Source organism: Botryllus schlosseri, chromosome 4, assembly GCF_051294905.1.
Source record: "Botryllus schlosseri isolate E-star chromosome 4, Bs_hap1, whole genome shotgun sequence".
Lineage (NCBI taxonomy): Eukaryota > Metazoa > Chordata > Ascidiacea > Stolidobranchia > Styelidae > Botryllus > Botryllus schlosseri.
The window spans coordinates 9,833,200-9,850,448 of NC_137239.1; the positions used below are offsets into that span (position 1 = coordinate 9,833,200).

The 17,249-nt window shown below is 39.3% G+C and overlaps 1 protein-coding gene and 1 long non-coding RNA gene across 2 annotated transcripts in view; one reads left to right on the forward strand and one right to left on the reverse strand.

Moving 5' to 3' along the window:
- Positions 1-11,724, forward strand: part of LOC145438073 (uncharacterized) — a 143,810-nt gene extending 132,086 nt beyond the window's left edge. Inside the window, exon 4 of the mRNA XM_080315459.1 lies at positions 10,901-11,724. Coding sequence (XP_080171585.1) covers positions 10,901-11,098 — 198 coding nt within the window. The 3' untranslated portion in view covers positions 11,099-11,724. The remainder of the gene's footprint in view (positions 1-10,900) is intronic.
- A 2,556-nt stretch (positions 11,725-14,280) lies between these two features.
- LOC145437008 (uncharacterized) lies at positions 14,281-17,005 on the reverse strand. The gene is made up of 3 exons (XR_013914535.1): positions 16,834-17,005; positions 15,348-15,533; positions 14,281-14,454 (listed from the first exon to the last, which is right to left on the reverse strand). It is a non-coding gene; the product is annotated as an uncharacterized LOC145437008 (long non-coding RNA).
- Between the last annotated feature and the right edge of the window lie 244 nt (positions 17,006-17,249).

Consider the following 17,249-nt stretch of genomic DNA (forward strand, 5'->3'; position numbering starts at 1 on the left):
GTAGTTGTAATGTAATTGAAACATGCAAGGGAGTAATTGTAATTGTAGTTGTAGTTGAACTGAATTATTGTAATTGATCCAACTCATATCCGTACCATATTTTGTTCATATACGGTTCTACTACGGTACTATGAAATATTTTGTACCATTCGGGCACGGTGAAATTATCGCGCCGATATTTCATACCTTTATCGGGGGACTACTATACAGTGCACATTTGGTTTGACCAATATCACTTTCCGCTGTGTGATAGGAGAGTGGCATAAATTTCTGAATGGATAATCGCTTGCCGCAAGCCATCGAACGAACGAAAGCCTTGCGTTTATAGCGTAGTTGGCCTGGTACAATATCTGTGGTATTCCACTAATATAGCACAGAGCTTGTCGCAGAATGACGTTTATTCATGCCGGAAGCACGGCTGATTATCAGACTTTAGCAACTCGGGTGCTGCGACAGTTTATATAAGTAAGGAATATTCCGTAGATGCAATTTGTCGTATTAATATAAAACACAGTGGGCATGGACACGCGGTGAATAAATATAGTGCACAACTTCAAATCATACGCAACTAATTGTGCTGATTTCACAACAAGCTTCGACTGAATCCCACTTATACGCATGGTGCGAAAATGCTTTCACGAGGCATTTTCAAGTAGCTAATGCTAAGCGTTGTCGATGTGGAAACGATAACGTCCCACCAACTGTTTATTTCACGCTGTGACTTGGCCATGTTGTACCCTACCGAACCCAGCTAGGTACTATATCCAGTATGAATATTGCGGAGGGAGGGATGGATGAATGAATGTTTGGTTTCGGCAACCTCTTCAAAAATACCCTGTAGAGCAGGCCTGGGCAAAGTGCGGCCCGCGAAAAGCTGCTTGAAATTTAAAATATCAAACCTACTTTTTAATGTTGCTGCGTTGACTTATACCATATACGATGTATAAACTGCGGACCGGAAATTCGTTTACCATCAATTCTGTTCATTAACATACCGTGATTTCGCAGCCTATACGTACCTCACATGCCTAACCCAGATTAAAACTAAAGTCAATGTAGCAGGTTATGCCGTTAGAATTAAAGTCACAAAAAGTCACCAAACCTTTTTTGGTGCCATTGTCACATTACGCATTACATGGTCTGTGTTTCAAATTGTTACGTGATGTCTTTCCAAATCCATAAATCATGAAACAAGTGAATCGCCCATGATTTCTATGAATATATCAACACCCATTAAGGATGTCAAAAAAAGGAACCCGAAAGTTGAAATTCAAATATGGTTAATAACTGCAACCTTGGCTAATCAACAAGGTCATTTCATTTCCGCAAGCTGCACACTTCTAAGAAACCAGCTACCAGACAAAAATCTATATATTATCCTTAGGACCGTAACTCCCGCACCTCAAACCCCCCAATTGCGTGGCGAGCTCGACGGGCGCCCAAAATTATTTCATGACTGAACAAAACAAGTTAATTAATATGAGTTTTTGAGCGTATGTCCCATAGGTCCCATGGTCGTGTGCCTTTGGACCCACCGGGTGGGGACCGATGACACGTTCGAGCAACACATTTTAAACGTTTATAAATATTTCTTGAAAAGGCGGATGTTCATGTAAATGTCCGCGATAGGTAGAGCTTGTATCGAAGTGTTGAAACAGCAAAAGATCTGCTACTCTCGGCTGAAGATTTGAGGGCCAGAGATCATTTTGCGATTTTTGATCCATCGGTACCACATCTCCCCTATATCTGGATGGTATTTTTTCGTGGAAACACAGGGTGTAACATGTTTACTTTGAATATTGTTCATTGGTTTATCAATTCAGAGTTGATATCCGGATCCGGTTACATACTTTATCAGGGTTTCCGATTTCAAACTGAATGTCGAGACATACATGACCAATAAAGACACAATATAGTAAACACGCGGGGGAAATCTAGACCTGGAATTGTTATCGCGATGGGCGACATAAATCCAACCGTTTTCCGAACACCGTTATCCGCATACCAACCATCGTCAAGGAGGTGTTTTATTCAGACATTTTGACTCTGGAAAATCCAAAGCACGAACCCGGACATCACAGAACTATCGAAGCCTATTGTCCAATTTTCCAAAAACATAAACGTCGATGTACAACAGCACATTGCATGTGGGTAACCGATGATTTTGATGGGTTGCATCAGCACAAGTGAATATGCGATTACACAAATGTATTGGAGTTGTTGTTGGTGTATATTTTGTCGCTATCCGTTGTAACAATATACAAAAATATCAAATTGTCCGGTGTGTTTGTCAGAATTCAAAATGAAAATGGTTTTGTTACTCTAGGAAAAGCTAGATGACCAAGAGAAAATGTATTGTTACACTGGGTAAACGCCAGATCCCCAAAGGAAAATGATCTATTTACTCAGGTAAACGACGGATCACCAAGCGAAAAAGGTTTGTTACCCGGGGAAAAATAGATTTCCAAGTGAAAAAGGTTTGTTACCCAGGGAAAAAATAGATTTCCAAGTGAAAAAGGTTTCTTACTCTGGGAAAAAATAGATTTCCAAGTGAAAATGATATGTTTAGCCAGGTAAACGACGGACTGCCAAGTGAAAGTGGTAATTTTACATAGGTAAACGTCGTGGGTTCAGTGTCGTTGGTCTTGTTAAACGCAGCTGTCGATGAACAAAAAAGCCGAGTTGGGGGGGTATATGACTACGAAGGGAGAGAATGAAATTGCTATTATGAGTGCCAGAAGGTTGTTGTATGTAGATTTGACAGTAACCCTATCATTCGCATATGACAAACACAATCATGGTCATTAACTAACTTGCTCGGTCTAGATCAATGCAAAAGAGATGATTCGTTTTTTTTGAAACCGTAGCGAAGACCACATGTAAATCTATGCGATAGACTTCTATCTCCTTACATTCAGTTGAGTCGTGTCCATTTTAATACGGGCCCCACGTGTATGACATGCACACACTAACACCGTAAACAGAAGTCGATGATTTTGATTAATAAAAATATTTCTTGACTACATCGGAATGTCTATGTTGTAGAAAGTAAATACTTTTATGAAGTTGTGTGTTTAATGAAAGCGATTGGTTACAAGTATGTGTTGGGGAAAGAAAATTTATTTTTCTGTATGTGACGAAATGAAAATAGATTCGTGGTTTTAATTGAATTGTGACTGTGTTGTTTTAATGTAAGTTTCAACAGGTAGACTTGACACTGAACAACAATTCGACCCACAAAACATATTCGTTGTATGATTTGTCACTGGTGTGTAAAGGGTTAGGAATTTTTTGAATGATAATATCTACTAGCTGTTTTGTTTGAGGGCGATCATGTGATGACTCAGCACTTTTCGTTAGCAAAGTAGATTGATCTATGTGAAAGATGTAAGGACCGTGACTAGAAAACATATGTACTTTGTTGTTGGGGTACTGCTATGGCATTGACATAACCCTCTGGGAGTGAGTATGCTTTTCTTTCACGAAAGTTTACGTGCCCCCGTTGTAATAAATTTGTGTTAACTAAACTAGGATGGATACCGCAATTGTGCTGGACTTACACATGGTATTCGCATACTGTACACATACAAACTTTTGTGTAAACAACTCTCTGATGTTTCTGTTAGTACTAGTTCTGTGTTGAACTATTTGATTATTAAGATACATGAACACCCATTCCGACAATAAAGGTCTTGTGATATCGAAACAGTTTGTAGAGTCTAACCAACCATTCTTTAGTTTCGTAATGCGAGAATATCGAGTAAAGTTAATTACTTAGTGTGATGTTAATATCCTTCGTACTTTTGTAAGAGTTGTGGAGTAACATACAAAGTAACTAGTTGACACAAACAAAATATTGAATGACTGCTAACGCATTGAGTTCATAATCCAAGAGGGTGAAATTTGTTTACTGTTAAACTAACATAACTCATATCCAGCAAAACAGATACAATCCGATGATGTGATGTTGGTCAATATCCATTTTGTGAAGATTGAGTAAATCCTCCTCCGTCAGGTGGGTGTGATTCAAATCAATAGCATGTTACACATAAACATCATTTGTATTGAGGGTGATATTGTGAAGATGATGCCGCAACAACACAACAAGTAGGCTAATATTTTGTATCGGGTGCTTGTACTTTAGGAATAGCGGAGTGTGCGATATTTTGGATATGTGTGCACGGTTGTAAACTACGGTTGTTCTTGGGTCTTGCGTCGAGTAAATTAGAACTATGTCTAGAATTCAAACACATCCAAGTAAGTTCTTTAGCGACTATGATTACATCTACTTTGACGAGAGGAAATGGAAAAATTCAAATGGATACTACTGACGAACACAAAGTGCAAAATGGTTTTATCAGATTTAGGTGTAGGATATCTTTTCGATTTCTTTACCAGAGTGTGTTTTACAAATAATTCCAGTACACCTAACTATGGGATACATTTGGCAAACATCGTGTAAATTGTTTCTTTGTGATGGTAACGACTTTCGGCGGCTTAGTTTCATGCCGGGAATTATTATTTGACGGTTCAAAAACAATCAATACTAGAAATGAACAACAATGCAAAACACGTTTAGCAAATAACAGCGTAGCAAGTACTTTTTCGATATTACGAGTGTTGGGCACTAGACACTTCTAGTTGAATTGGATGCATCTAACAAACATATCACAATTTACTTTTGCAATAATCAAAGTCTTAGAGTGTATAACCTCGCGATATTTTACATTTAGCACGCACAACGGGGAGTTACTGAAATGATTAAGAATTGATCGCTAGCTTCGAACGGTACTCGATACTCAAAGTGATATTTTCACACTCTGTAAAGTGCATATGTTTCAATTCTCTGTCACAAATTCCGACAATAAATCGTTGGATTCAATAGTAACGATATTGTGATATACTGATTCTACACTTAGTCGTTTCAATTACCCGTTGGGAATCGGATAATAAAGCATTTTGTATCGGATGTTCAATGTATGAATACTGGAATTATTACATCTTTAGTGCTGTTTATCGCAAACGATAGATTTTAATAATTGTACTGATTGTTGAATGTAATAATATCGATATTGTCGTTTCATCTTTAGTCTTGGTTACTGGAAATATTTTCTGATATCCGCGATACGCAGAGTGATTTTTACCAAGGTGGAGTAATTTTCCTATCAAGAAAATTTCAGAGACACATAGTTTTACAGTTTAATATGTTAATAACATAGGTACTGAAAAGTTTGTTGCTGTCATAACATTTACCACAACGCCGGGTCTAATTAACGCAAATAATTTAATAATAAAGTAATGATCAACTATTACAAAATCTCATATGTCAAATCAATGTGTCAATCCTTATGTTCACAGCATGATAACTTTGAATATAACACCATCGTTCGATTGTAAGAAATGAATTCTCAACTACGTTGGTCGGACTTTCAAATCTCGTATACTCAAACATATTATGTTAATCTCAAGTCGCCGACCCTGAGAAGTAATTACTTTTGTCTTGCAGAATATACCGCGTAGTAATTCCTCTATCTTACAGAATAGTAACGACTTTTCAAGTTGAATAAAAAAAAGGTGTGTAGGGATATGAATACAACCAAGCTTGTTATGGATTTTAGGTTTTGGTGATTGTATGGATTCGTGTATGTTTGGCTGTTTTTCATACTGATACTGTTTGAGTTGGTCGGGTAAGTTACAAACAGATTTACTTGATAATGTTTTCGTGGTTGACTCTTTGAATATGGTGAGATGGTGAGATGTCGAGACGTAATACTATTTCCGTACACTCAATTTCAACAAAACATAACCCGCATTCAAATAAGCCGTAAGCTACAAGTGGATTTAAAACTTGATGCTGTTTTGTGGTTAACTCAAGTCAGTAGTCAAGTTTGTGTTGATTTCAGGAATGATCATGACGAGTTGGTCGGGTAAATTAGGTAATGTGGTAGTAACTATGACCTTACCGAGTTGCTGACATTCAAATATCTTTTACGCTGTAATATACGGATTTAACCTTTGTCCGACTGCATGGGTACAATTGTACCCATTCCAATTTTAAAATACGACAGTCTTTTTTCTAGAAACCCGAGAAACCTGAAACTTCCTGACATCTCTACATTTCTGTGTTAGATTATGTAGACTAAATGTCGGCAAAAAATCTTTACACGTTACCGAGATTTAGGGTCGAGATGTTTTTACACCCTTAACAGGCGGTATGGGTACAATTGTACCCTTGCACATTGTGTATCTAAATAATGCCAGTATACATAACACAAAGACAATTTTTTGAATGTTGAATGAAACAGAGTACAGAAATAATTTATTTGACACAGAAATATGAAAGAAAACTTAGTCGAGATGGGTTTAGTCAGTGTCACAAGTAATACACTTTGTTTTTGTTATGGAGTGTTCGTCGCACACAGGCTGAGCGCAAGCCACGCAGTCTTTCCTGGTTTTACGTCGTTTTCGTTTCTGATCTCTGCAGACATAGCAACTGCCAACAATCGGTGTAGCTCCTCGATTTCCATGGGGTTCTTTGGGATTAGCTTCTGCCCCTTCTGGCGGTGTCGAAATGGGCCGTCCTAGAACCATTTCCACTGCAGCTCGAAGGAAGCGGTTTCTCATCGTCATGCGGTTGGTAGAGAGAGCTTCCACTGAAGGCATACATAGCTGTTGTTTTCCTAAACACTGGCTTGTGTTCCCTGTAGATGATAAACGACGCTAAGCCAGTGACATCGATCATGCTATAGAAAAACGCCAAAGGCCAACGCACTGTCCGTCGTTTTACTGTGTATTCAGCATTTTGCCCAGCATTTTGTCCATTGTGTCCACCCCCTTTGGTTTTATTATAGTACGTGATGATCTCTGGTTTGCTTGATTGTGTTGCTTCGACTTCTCCGGTCATGTGAATGGATGCACTGCTCTGTTTTGGCACATACGAACAGACTGTTGCATCTCGATGGTAGGCGAAATTGGTCGAGTGAAGTGCATTTTTTCTTGCCAGGCTGCATGTTGCTTGGCAAAAACCTCTTGTTTTTTTCGGACTGTTCCAACTAAAGTCATGTCCCAGGTGTTCAATACTTTAGCTAGCTGCATACCTGTGAAGAAATTATCGGTGATGACATTTCTTCCAGAGCCTTTATACAAACAGACCAGGTCCAAAACTGTTCGCTCACCAACATTTGTTTGTCGGGGACCATCTATTGGTTTTCCAGTATAAAGCTGACCATGCAGCGGGTAGGCGTTTGATGCATCACAAGCCCAGAACACCTTGATACCATATTTAGCTGGTTTAGATGGTATATACTGTGTGAATTTGGTATGTCCTCGAAATGGAAACAATTGTTCATCTATCGTAATACATTCATGTGGCTTGTAGGCTCTCTCTAAATTTTTATTCAGCATTAGCCATAGATCTCGTATCGGTGCAGCTTTATCTGTTTGCACACGCTCTGCAGGTGTATTATCGTTGTCAAATCTGATAAATCTGAGCATCAACTTGAAGCGGTCACGAGACATAGCTGCACGTAAAAGAGGCAAAGCATCTACTTTCCACATATCGTCCAGATTCTCTTTGTTAATCATGTGTACACCAGCAGCAATAAGGATGCCAATAAATGCACTGAGCTCAACTTCAGTAAAGGGCTCGAATGTTCTTGGTGGTGGCCGACTGGCCGTTCAGAAGCATTACGAAATCTTTCTGCGAGATTGTTGTTGAAAGCTTCATAAACTCTTCTAGCCTTTCGATTTGTTTCTCTTAGTATGGTGTCACACATCTCTGGACTCATGATGGATTTGAACAGCTAAGGCAAGGGACGAAGGGAGAGGAAACGAAGTGGAACGACTGGCATGACGATAGCTGATCGCAGGGGCAGAAAGGATAATAAAAGTAAAAAGGGAATGGACAGAGAACTGATGCAGCAACACGTGCTATACTTCCCTAGAGCACTGTATTTAAACGCTCTGACCAATAAATACGGCATACCGTACAAAAAATATAACTAACTTGGAAATTTCAATGGAAAATGTACGTGGGTACAATTGTACCCATGCCGCCTGTTAGCGGTGTAAAAATATGCAGTCGGACAAAGGTTAATTGTGATAAATTATTAGTCAGTTATTGTTCAGACATTCAAATCTCGTATACTCAAAATATAATATGTTCAAGTCAAATCGTATATGCACCGATTAGTAAATACTTTGTCTTCAGAATAGTAACGACCTTTACAATCGAATAAAAAAAGACCGATCATACGAGTACAACCAGGACGAATTATTTCAAATTTATGAGTTGTAGTGATATAATCAAGTAAGGGAAACTAGATTTTTAACAATTGTTAATGTTGTGAATAATTCTTTTGAGTATGGTACGATGTTGAAATATCTCTTTGACAAACGGAAAGCAGGATCGTGAATAGAGTTGTAAGTTTCAAGGATTGTTTCAAAGTATGATCTTGAAATGTGACTGGATCAAAGTTGGTAGTCATGTTTGTCAATATATTTCAATTCAGATTATGTCAAAGTCCAAATATTTCATTTTGGATTATCTGGATTTACCTTTAGTACATCCCGCGAATGAATTCCGACACCGCGCTATAACATTTTTGATGATAAGGACTCGAGGATTTTCATGATAGAGTTGACGAGTGATAAGATGCGTGTTTTTGTTAAGAGTTTGATTTCTCAATATTGAATACAATTATTATATGTGCATACTTGTGATTCTTGATTTTTATACAACTAGTTGGCATTGATTCTATAGGCGAGAAACAGCGGCGTGCAATGTGTGAATAATTCGATGGGGCTGAAAGTCGGTGTCGGTAATATTCAGGTTACGTACGATTCAAAAGATCACGAAAAGATTTCTCAAAATAATTAGAATTGTACCGAATTAACACATTCAGATACGAATCAACTTGAGCTGTGTAGTAAGTTTCATTTCAAGTTGACAAATTGACACATTACTTGTATTTTCGCATGATTCTTATCATACAACTAAAGTCAACCACGTTCCGAAGTGTCAAACATATAGCGACCACCAGAAAGTGTCAAATTGTTGGTTTACGAATCACCGTCTGCGCCGGCTCTGTGACAAACTTACTGTGGAAATATTACCTTGTGAGCGATCGGTATGTCTGTAAGACCAAGTCGCTAAAGATGGTTATGTTCGAGACATTATCTTGTCAGCGATCGCAGGGTTTTACAAATATTTCACACATTTTTGAAGTGTTAGTTTGTGAACGCGGTTATTGTTGATATTCGAATCACCGTCTACGTCGGCTCTGCGGTAAACTAATTCCCAAAATATTACCTTGGAAGTGATTCCTAGATTTAGCAAACTATTTCGCACTGACTGGATTAGTGTAATAATCGATAGTAGCACACAGCTGCATGGGAAACAATTCAGCGCGTAGGTCATTCGAAATATAGGTCGCACGCACTGCTTAATCCTCTTGCAAGCCACGTTTCCGTTTGTGCGGTTATTGTTGGTGACTATTCAACACCACGCGAGAGATACCTGAAAGTGCGAATCACGACCGCACCCATAAGAACACATGGCGAATCACCAGAGATCGCGTAAGAATACATGACAGGCGCATCATCGCCGCAGCCTATACCTAAAAGTGCGATGTGCCACCACGAGTTTTCCATGCGATGTGCGAGAGATGCCTATACCTGAAAGTGCGACATGCGAGCGCACCCGTAAGAACCAATGGCGATGTGCGAGCGGAAGGGGGGTCTAAAAGCGCGATATGCCAACACGAGTTTCGCGGCGACATGCGAGAGATGCCTATACCTAAAAGTGCGACATGCGAGCGCACCCATTAGAACCAATGGCGATGTGCGAGCGGAAGGGGGGTCTAAAAGCGCGATATGCCAACACGAGTTTTCCATGCGATGTGCGAGAGATGCCTATACCTAAAAGTGCGACATGCGAGCGCACACATAAGAACCAATAGCGATGTGCGAGCGGAAGGGGGGTCTAAAAGCGCGATATGCCAACACGAGTTTCGCGGCGACATGCGAGCGGGCCCATAAGAGCCCCTGCCAGGTCACGACCGATCTACTATACTACTCACGTGAAGACATCTTAGTCTGCATATGACGCGAAAAAAGGTCAACTCGAAGAAATGGAGACGCGGAAACCGGTTTTCCTCAAACCTACCCGGAAAAATGACCTTTTCTTAGTCAATTCAGCAGAGATCAGAGATAGGTGAATAAATGTCGCGTTTATATGTTCTCTTTTTCGGATTTGTAAATATGGGGGTGAAATTTGTGTCGAGTCTGATGAGGGGGCGATGAGTCGAAATGAGAACCACTGGTATATAGTATATGCAGTCGCATATGGGCAGAATTTAATTGTTTTGAATGATGCGTTTTCACTATCACCCACCTGTTGAATTTTCCATATATAGGCTTATACTACAGTGTGGGTCACGTATCATGCTGTGAAAATTTCTAGCAACCAAAATGCAAGCGAACGGAGTGGCGGCCTAATGAACGCAATGACACCACAATGGCTCTAATTTATGGGAGCGCTATTCCGTTTGTTACGCCGCCTGTCCGTTGGACTTGCAGTTTGGTTGCTCGGAATTTTCACAGCGTCCCAACCTTCCCAACCTTTGTCTTGTTGTTTCGATATTCATGGTATTTCGACTAGCCTACTATGGTCACTTACACCAGGTCGATATCCCAATTCTATTCCACCTGTGTTCCATAAAAGTAACAACATAAAAAACTGTTTTCTCACAATAAAAGAATATATTGGCATAGGATCGTGTAGCAAAGATATCATGTCCGATGAAGTCAATAGGTGTAAACGGTTACAGCATTCATTCAAATATTAAGAACATATTTGCTACCCGCGAGTTACGGGATCTCATTATTTCATGTTTTACAGACATCGAATGTGCGGTACAGATCTGGAGTGGCAGTAGACCCAAGTCAATTACAATGGTATCCTTCTTACCCGAGATCTACATCCTCCTTCGAGTACCTTTTTATCGAAGTGAAAAGAGATTATAGTTCGAATCACGGTGTTTTTAATGAGCGAATATCTCACCGTGTACAAGGTGTAATATGTGAAAGGCGAATTTGACAAGTCTACGACGATACACGAGATGTCGGCAAAAGAACATATTTGAGAAATACTGTATATTATAATATCTATGTCTTATTAACATTGTAGATTACGCCAGATCCGCTACACGATTTGACTTGACATGGTTTGACTCGATTTCAGAAATGTGGAATGACTCTTGACTCGGAACAAAATTTACGAGTCAATTTCAAGTCATGAATTATTCGGTGTCAATAAAAATCACTTTATCTTGCGTATGTTCGATTGTTCGCGATACCCTGGTGTGATGTGGAGGCGACCATGAGCAACCATCATTCACTGATTGTGCGTTTTACTGAACATCTTCATCATCAGCAGCTTACTTTATCGTAAACTGGTAGGAAATAAATCTGATAGAAAAGTATATATCGTAGTTCCAAAACACTGCTTAGACTGCCCAGTGCCTACCTTTAACAAACCTCTTCTATGACGTAAATCGAATTCGAAGTTTATATTACTAGTCACCAATTGACGCAGGCTCAAGCGATATCTCATCGATATGTATGTGGATAGTGTATTGCATTATATTAATTCGTTTAAAATTTCTGATGTTTCGCATTTTATTTCCTTTTTGGTTGATAATTATAAACTGATGCTATGCAGCAGTTGATCTTAACCTTGGCTCTAGCGCCCCCCAAGGGGCGATTTGGATTTCAAAGTGGCGGAAACGCTCGGGGGCGATATGATGGGCGCTGAAGAAGAACGAAGTCGCCGTAGATACATGGGGGTAGTAGGGACATAATTATATAGTAGAACAATAATTCTATATATCCTTGAGTTCCCATTGCAGATTAACATTCGCTAAAACCCGGCAAATCTCGAAATATTTCGTCATGATGCGCCCAATGTATATACCGACGGTGGTTGCAGCATGTTTTCAAGAATGCATTGGTTTCATTTAAAATAAATTGCTCGTACTTCTAGATCGCCAATTTCAAGTTAAAACACTTCGTCAAGCGCAGAGCTGAATTTCGGATGTGTACATCGGGCTCGGACTCGAACCAGATGGCATGATCCTTCGTACCCGATGGTTGTTGTAATAACCTTGGTTTGCTCAGTAATATAGCACATACAATTAATACATATGTCGTTAATTAGTGGTCCTCAGGCGCGATTCAAGCGTGAAATGGTTCTCATAGGAAAGACCCAACCAAAATAAACCGACCGGACTTCAACCTATTACCCATTGTTTTTTTATTTTTTTGTTACAGTCCAGAAAATATGGATGGAGCACCAGACCTAGGCAATTTATGGGAAGTGGCGCCGAAGGAAAAAAGGTTTAGAACCACTGTCCTAAATTAATCCTGAATCATTATCTGCTAAACAACATACTATGAGCTGCTTACAGAATCACTGTCGTTGGCAGACTCCCTGAACAACTAATCAACAGTCCGCATTCGAAATCATCGTGATCATTGAAGCATAGCCGATGAGCAAATTAAGAGCCGTGACTTGGTGATTACTCTTCTTCTCGTTGTTCACTCAGCTGTCTGCAGCAGCGACTTTCAAACGCTTTGCGCCAAATCTTAACGTTTTTCCCGTGATCTTCTTGCAGGCTCATTGCTGTTTTTTTATTAACATAATCTATAGAATGAGACATTGAAACGCATCATTTTGAGATTTTCCTAATTCTGGACAACTCTATCTACCTGGTCTAGTGGCAAATGTCCGTAATGCACTCATGGTATGAATATGCAAAATGTACATTGTACAGATCCTGTGTCTGTTTATCGTGAGTCGGTGTATGTATATGCCACGTACACAAATATACAATACATCATCCCATTCCAATTCATCCTTCTATACCAGGGGTTCTTAAAATAGGCCTATGGGTCACGAAGGGTATAAATTTGGGCGCGACAGCACAGCAATTTTCTTTTATATCTAAATAATATTTGCTGAATTTCTTGCAACCAGACAAATTCTACGCGCTTTCCGCGATCTTCCGTGGATCGTTTGTATATATGTCCGTCCATGCTAGGTCACTGCGTTGGGTACTATACCTCATAAGCGAGATACGCAGAAGAGTGGTTACGATAATATGGCTTGATCTTCAACATGTGCCGATCTCTGAATTACACAAATTGGTTTGATGGTATGGCTTCTCTGGAAAGCTCTAACTAACACTACTACGGCCGTTGGGATGCTTTAGTCATGCAATGTGCATCGTGTTTATACGGGACTATTAGTAGTAGGGTTTGGTCAAATTGTTGCCCGCCAATCCCAGAAGGCCACGTCGCCTTAATTGCCACGCCTACATTGCCACATCATCCGCCCATTGCCGCACCTATAGGACGCCCATTGCCACATCATCTGCTACGTCATCAACCGCGGCCATTGCCACATCATCCGCCTATATAACGCCCATTGCCACATAATCATGATTATGTGTACTAAGCTGTTTTTTGAGAATAAGAATTCTCACTACACTAATCATTGAACTAGATTTCATAACGTCATCTCATAGGAATCAGCCAACTATCTTGCTCTAGGTTGTAGGCTCGATCCTTGTAGTCACCACATTTCATACGACCCTTTTCATATCTTCTAACACTTTACTCAGTCTCATTGAAATAGCATTGTATAGTGTGCGATTTTATTTCGAAAAAAGAGCATATCAATGATATCGTTGATCGTTATTGCGTCGATTCGCGTGCTGAAATCCTCCAGATCGGTTGATGTTTCGAGGTACACCGCTTTGCTGCCGTCCGACACTGCGATCCGAGTTCTTGCGTTCGATCTGACCGTTTTGTTTGATGTAGCGATCACTGGCTTGTAGTATATACGATACGAGCGGAAGGTCGGGATTAGGAACAACTACGCTGGGCGAATAGATGACGAATTCATCAGCTCGCAGTATAACCGCTACCCAGCAAACACAGTACAGACCAAAGATGTAGAAAAGCCGAGCCGATATAGTAGATATTAGATCTCGGCAGGTCGTAGAAAGGGGGATTTTGTGTCGACTCAATTCAACGTCTTTTCCATGTCCTTCAATAATGTAAATATTATGCAGATGCTACAGCCTTTAAACATGGTGAGTAGAATGTAGATCCTACGTTAGAAGAAGAAGATCCTGATATAATAACCTGTTTTCTACCACTATGGGCTTAACCTGATCACGGCTGCGTACACACACCACATTATTTACTACATATTAATCACATTTGTGATAATTTAATTTCAAACGAATTGGCAATAATGCCGTTGTAAAAAATAAAACGAACAAACGAACGAATGTCTTTAGAAAGAAAGTGAAAACAGTCCTTATCATCAGGTTTCATCTTCTGATGAGCCAGTTAAATAACCAGCATGCGGCCTTTTTTTTCAACACCCTGCAGAAATAAAATGAAAATGATGATTAATAGCTAAGACAGTCGTACTGCGAAAATGGCAGAGGTAGCGACTAACGAATGACTCCTACATTTTTTTCGCCCATACTTACTAAAATGGATTCGATTCTGAACTATTTCCACTCAAGTTTTCAAGTTTTATTATTCTATTTTTTAATATTATATGACTAGAGAACTGACTTCAATCGTCACTTCTACTTGATTATCAAGATCATCGATGACTACTTCAGCACTCTTTGAAAACAGCCACTAACACAAAAAGAATTCTTGACTAAAATTTCTTCACATTCTGTCCAAAATGATCAATTCAACAATCCAAATGAATCAGTTATTTGGCAGCTAGTTGGAGAGATATATACTCAAGTCTAGAAAGTGGAATGATACTCTGCCTGGAAAGCTGAAGACCTAACAATATTGTGTACAGAGAACAAAACATTTGAGTGGCGGCACTGGTATAGACATTAATAAATTATTAGAATTGACAGCAAGATAACCAGCAAGACATTAAAATGAGAATTAGTGCAGTTTCTTAGGCTGTAGTGATACTCAGCCAGTAATTGACCTAGCAGAGAGCAAAACGTTGTAAATAAAGCGAGCGAAACCTCCGACAAATGATACGATAAAACATTAGAATCGACAGTCTTACTAGAAGCAGAATAACAATCATGAGGGGTTAGAGAACAGAAGCCCGGGAAGTGACCATCAGAAATTACTGCATACTGGCCGAACAAATCCATGACCACTAACAAATGGTCTTTCAATAGTCAATATTGATACCAAATGACACCACCCCTATTTCATAGCAACATTTAGCAAATACAGCGCTGGAGTCAACCTTATATAAGCCCTAACCAAACGCCCATTAGTTTTCCCACCTACTACTTCGCGGATGGAAATACGCATTAAAGCGAACGGACGCGACTTGTCACACTCTTGCTATTTCTGCTCCTTTTTTCTCTTCGTTCCTCTTCTCTGTCGCTTCCGCTTGAGGAGAGAAACAGTCGGCCGCGTTTACGGATCGTGAATTCCCGGTGGGTGATTCTTCCTCGAATGGTCAGCACCTTGAAAATTGAGAACAATGTTGTTGCAAAATGCATGACAATTTGAAAGTTACATCATTCTAATTATTCCAGTTATGGCCGTGAATCGTTACAAGTGCGGTAACCATAAGAATTATTACTATACTTCAACTACAAATACAATATATTGTATAAAATGATTACCAATTCTTTTACGTTGATCGAGTCCCAAATATATGAAATATGTCAAAGAATTTGCTAAATTTTTGTATAATTTGACAGATTCCGAAATCTTCTCAAAGTGCACCTTTCAAAAATTTGATATCAAGACTCCCAACATTTTACAATTCGAAGTTGGATGGCTTTACCAATACAAGCAAACAGTTTGTATCGCAATTGACAATTATGCAGAGAACGCTGCGAGACATATGAGTAGGCCTACCCTAAAACGTTTCTCTGACATGGACATTAGGGCTCTTAAAATATGACTTTTTTTCTCAAATCGTTCTGGCTACTTGATAAAATTGTTAGGTTACCTAATTTAAGCCTAAACACAAAATTTGGTTCAATTCCAGCCAGTAACCGCTTTACTACAGGAGAAGAAAGTTTCTATTCATTATATAAAAATAAATAGGTAATAAAAATTTGAAAATTTTCCGTTCACCCCATGAAAGTGTTAGGCTGTCTATAGAAACGATGCTCACCAAATTTGGTTCAATTCCAACCAGTGGAAGCGGAGATATTGCCGTCGAAAAATTTGGATTTGAATAAAATAGTATTTACGGTGACCGATTCTTTGTTTACTTATTAAAGTTGTGCTCACCGTAAGTACTATTTTATTAAAATCCAAATTTTTCGACAGCAATAACTCCGCTTCCACTGGTTGGAATTGAACCAAATTTGGTGAGCATCGTTTCTATAGACAGCCTAACACTTTCATGGGGTTAACAGAAAATCTTCAAATTTTTTATTATTCATTTTTATATAATAAATAGGAACTTTCTTCTCTTGTAGCAAAGCGGATACTGGCTGGATTTGAACCATATTTTGTTTGTAGGCTTAAATTAGGTAACCTAACAATTTTATCAAGTAGCCAGTACGATTTGAGAAAAAAAGTCATTTTTGAAGAGCCCTACTGTTCATGACCGTCCACGTTTAGAGTTGCATCTCAAAGATGCCAAAATAAGCCTAAATATAATCCAAGCAATACGATCGTCCACTTTGACTGACTGAATTTCTAAAAACACCTTGATAGCTTCCACATCTTACGTTTATAAATACTGTCTGCTATCGGCACAACAAAGTAGGCCTATTTAAAAATACCAAAACAGATTCAACATACCACATCTCTTGCAAACTTCTTTAAATCCTCCTTTGTGGTGAGTTGCTTTGGAATTCTTCTAGGATCAATTCCGATATTGTTTTATCATATACAATCTATGGCGGAATAAAAGTTTCGGATAAGTTCTAAAACGAACACAATTTTCCACACAAAAGTCAATTGCCACACGAAATGCCAAATGCTACGGTCTCATTTTACAAGGTATGGCGAGGAAACGTAGTGGTACGTTCCATTATAGCTAAATACCAATGAATTGCGGGTTCTAGCGTGACACGTCGACTCCATAATTCCTACCGAAGTGTTGGCCGTTTATCTAGGCTCCTCCTCGCCATCTGATTCGCATAGCCATGTCTTAAAAAGCCTAGGAGTGGGCCGTGCTGTAAGTGGGCAGATGGTTGCCGATGCACCCGGCATTT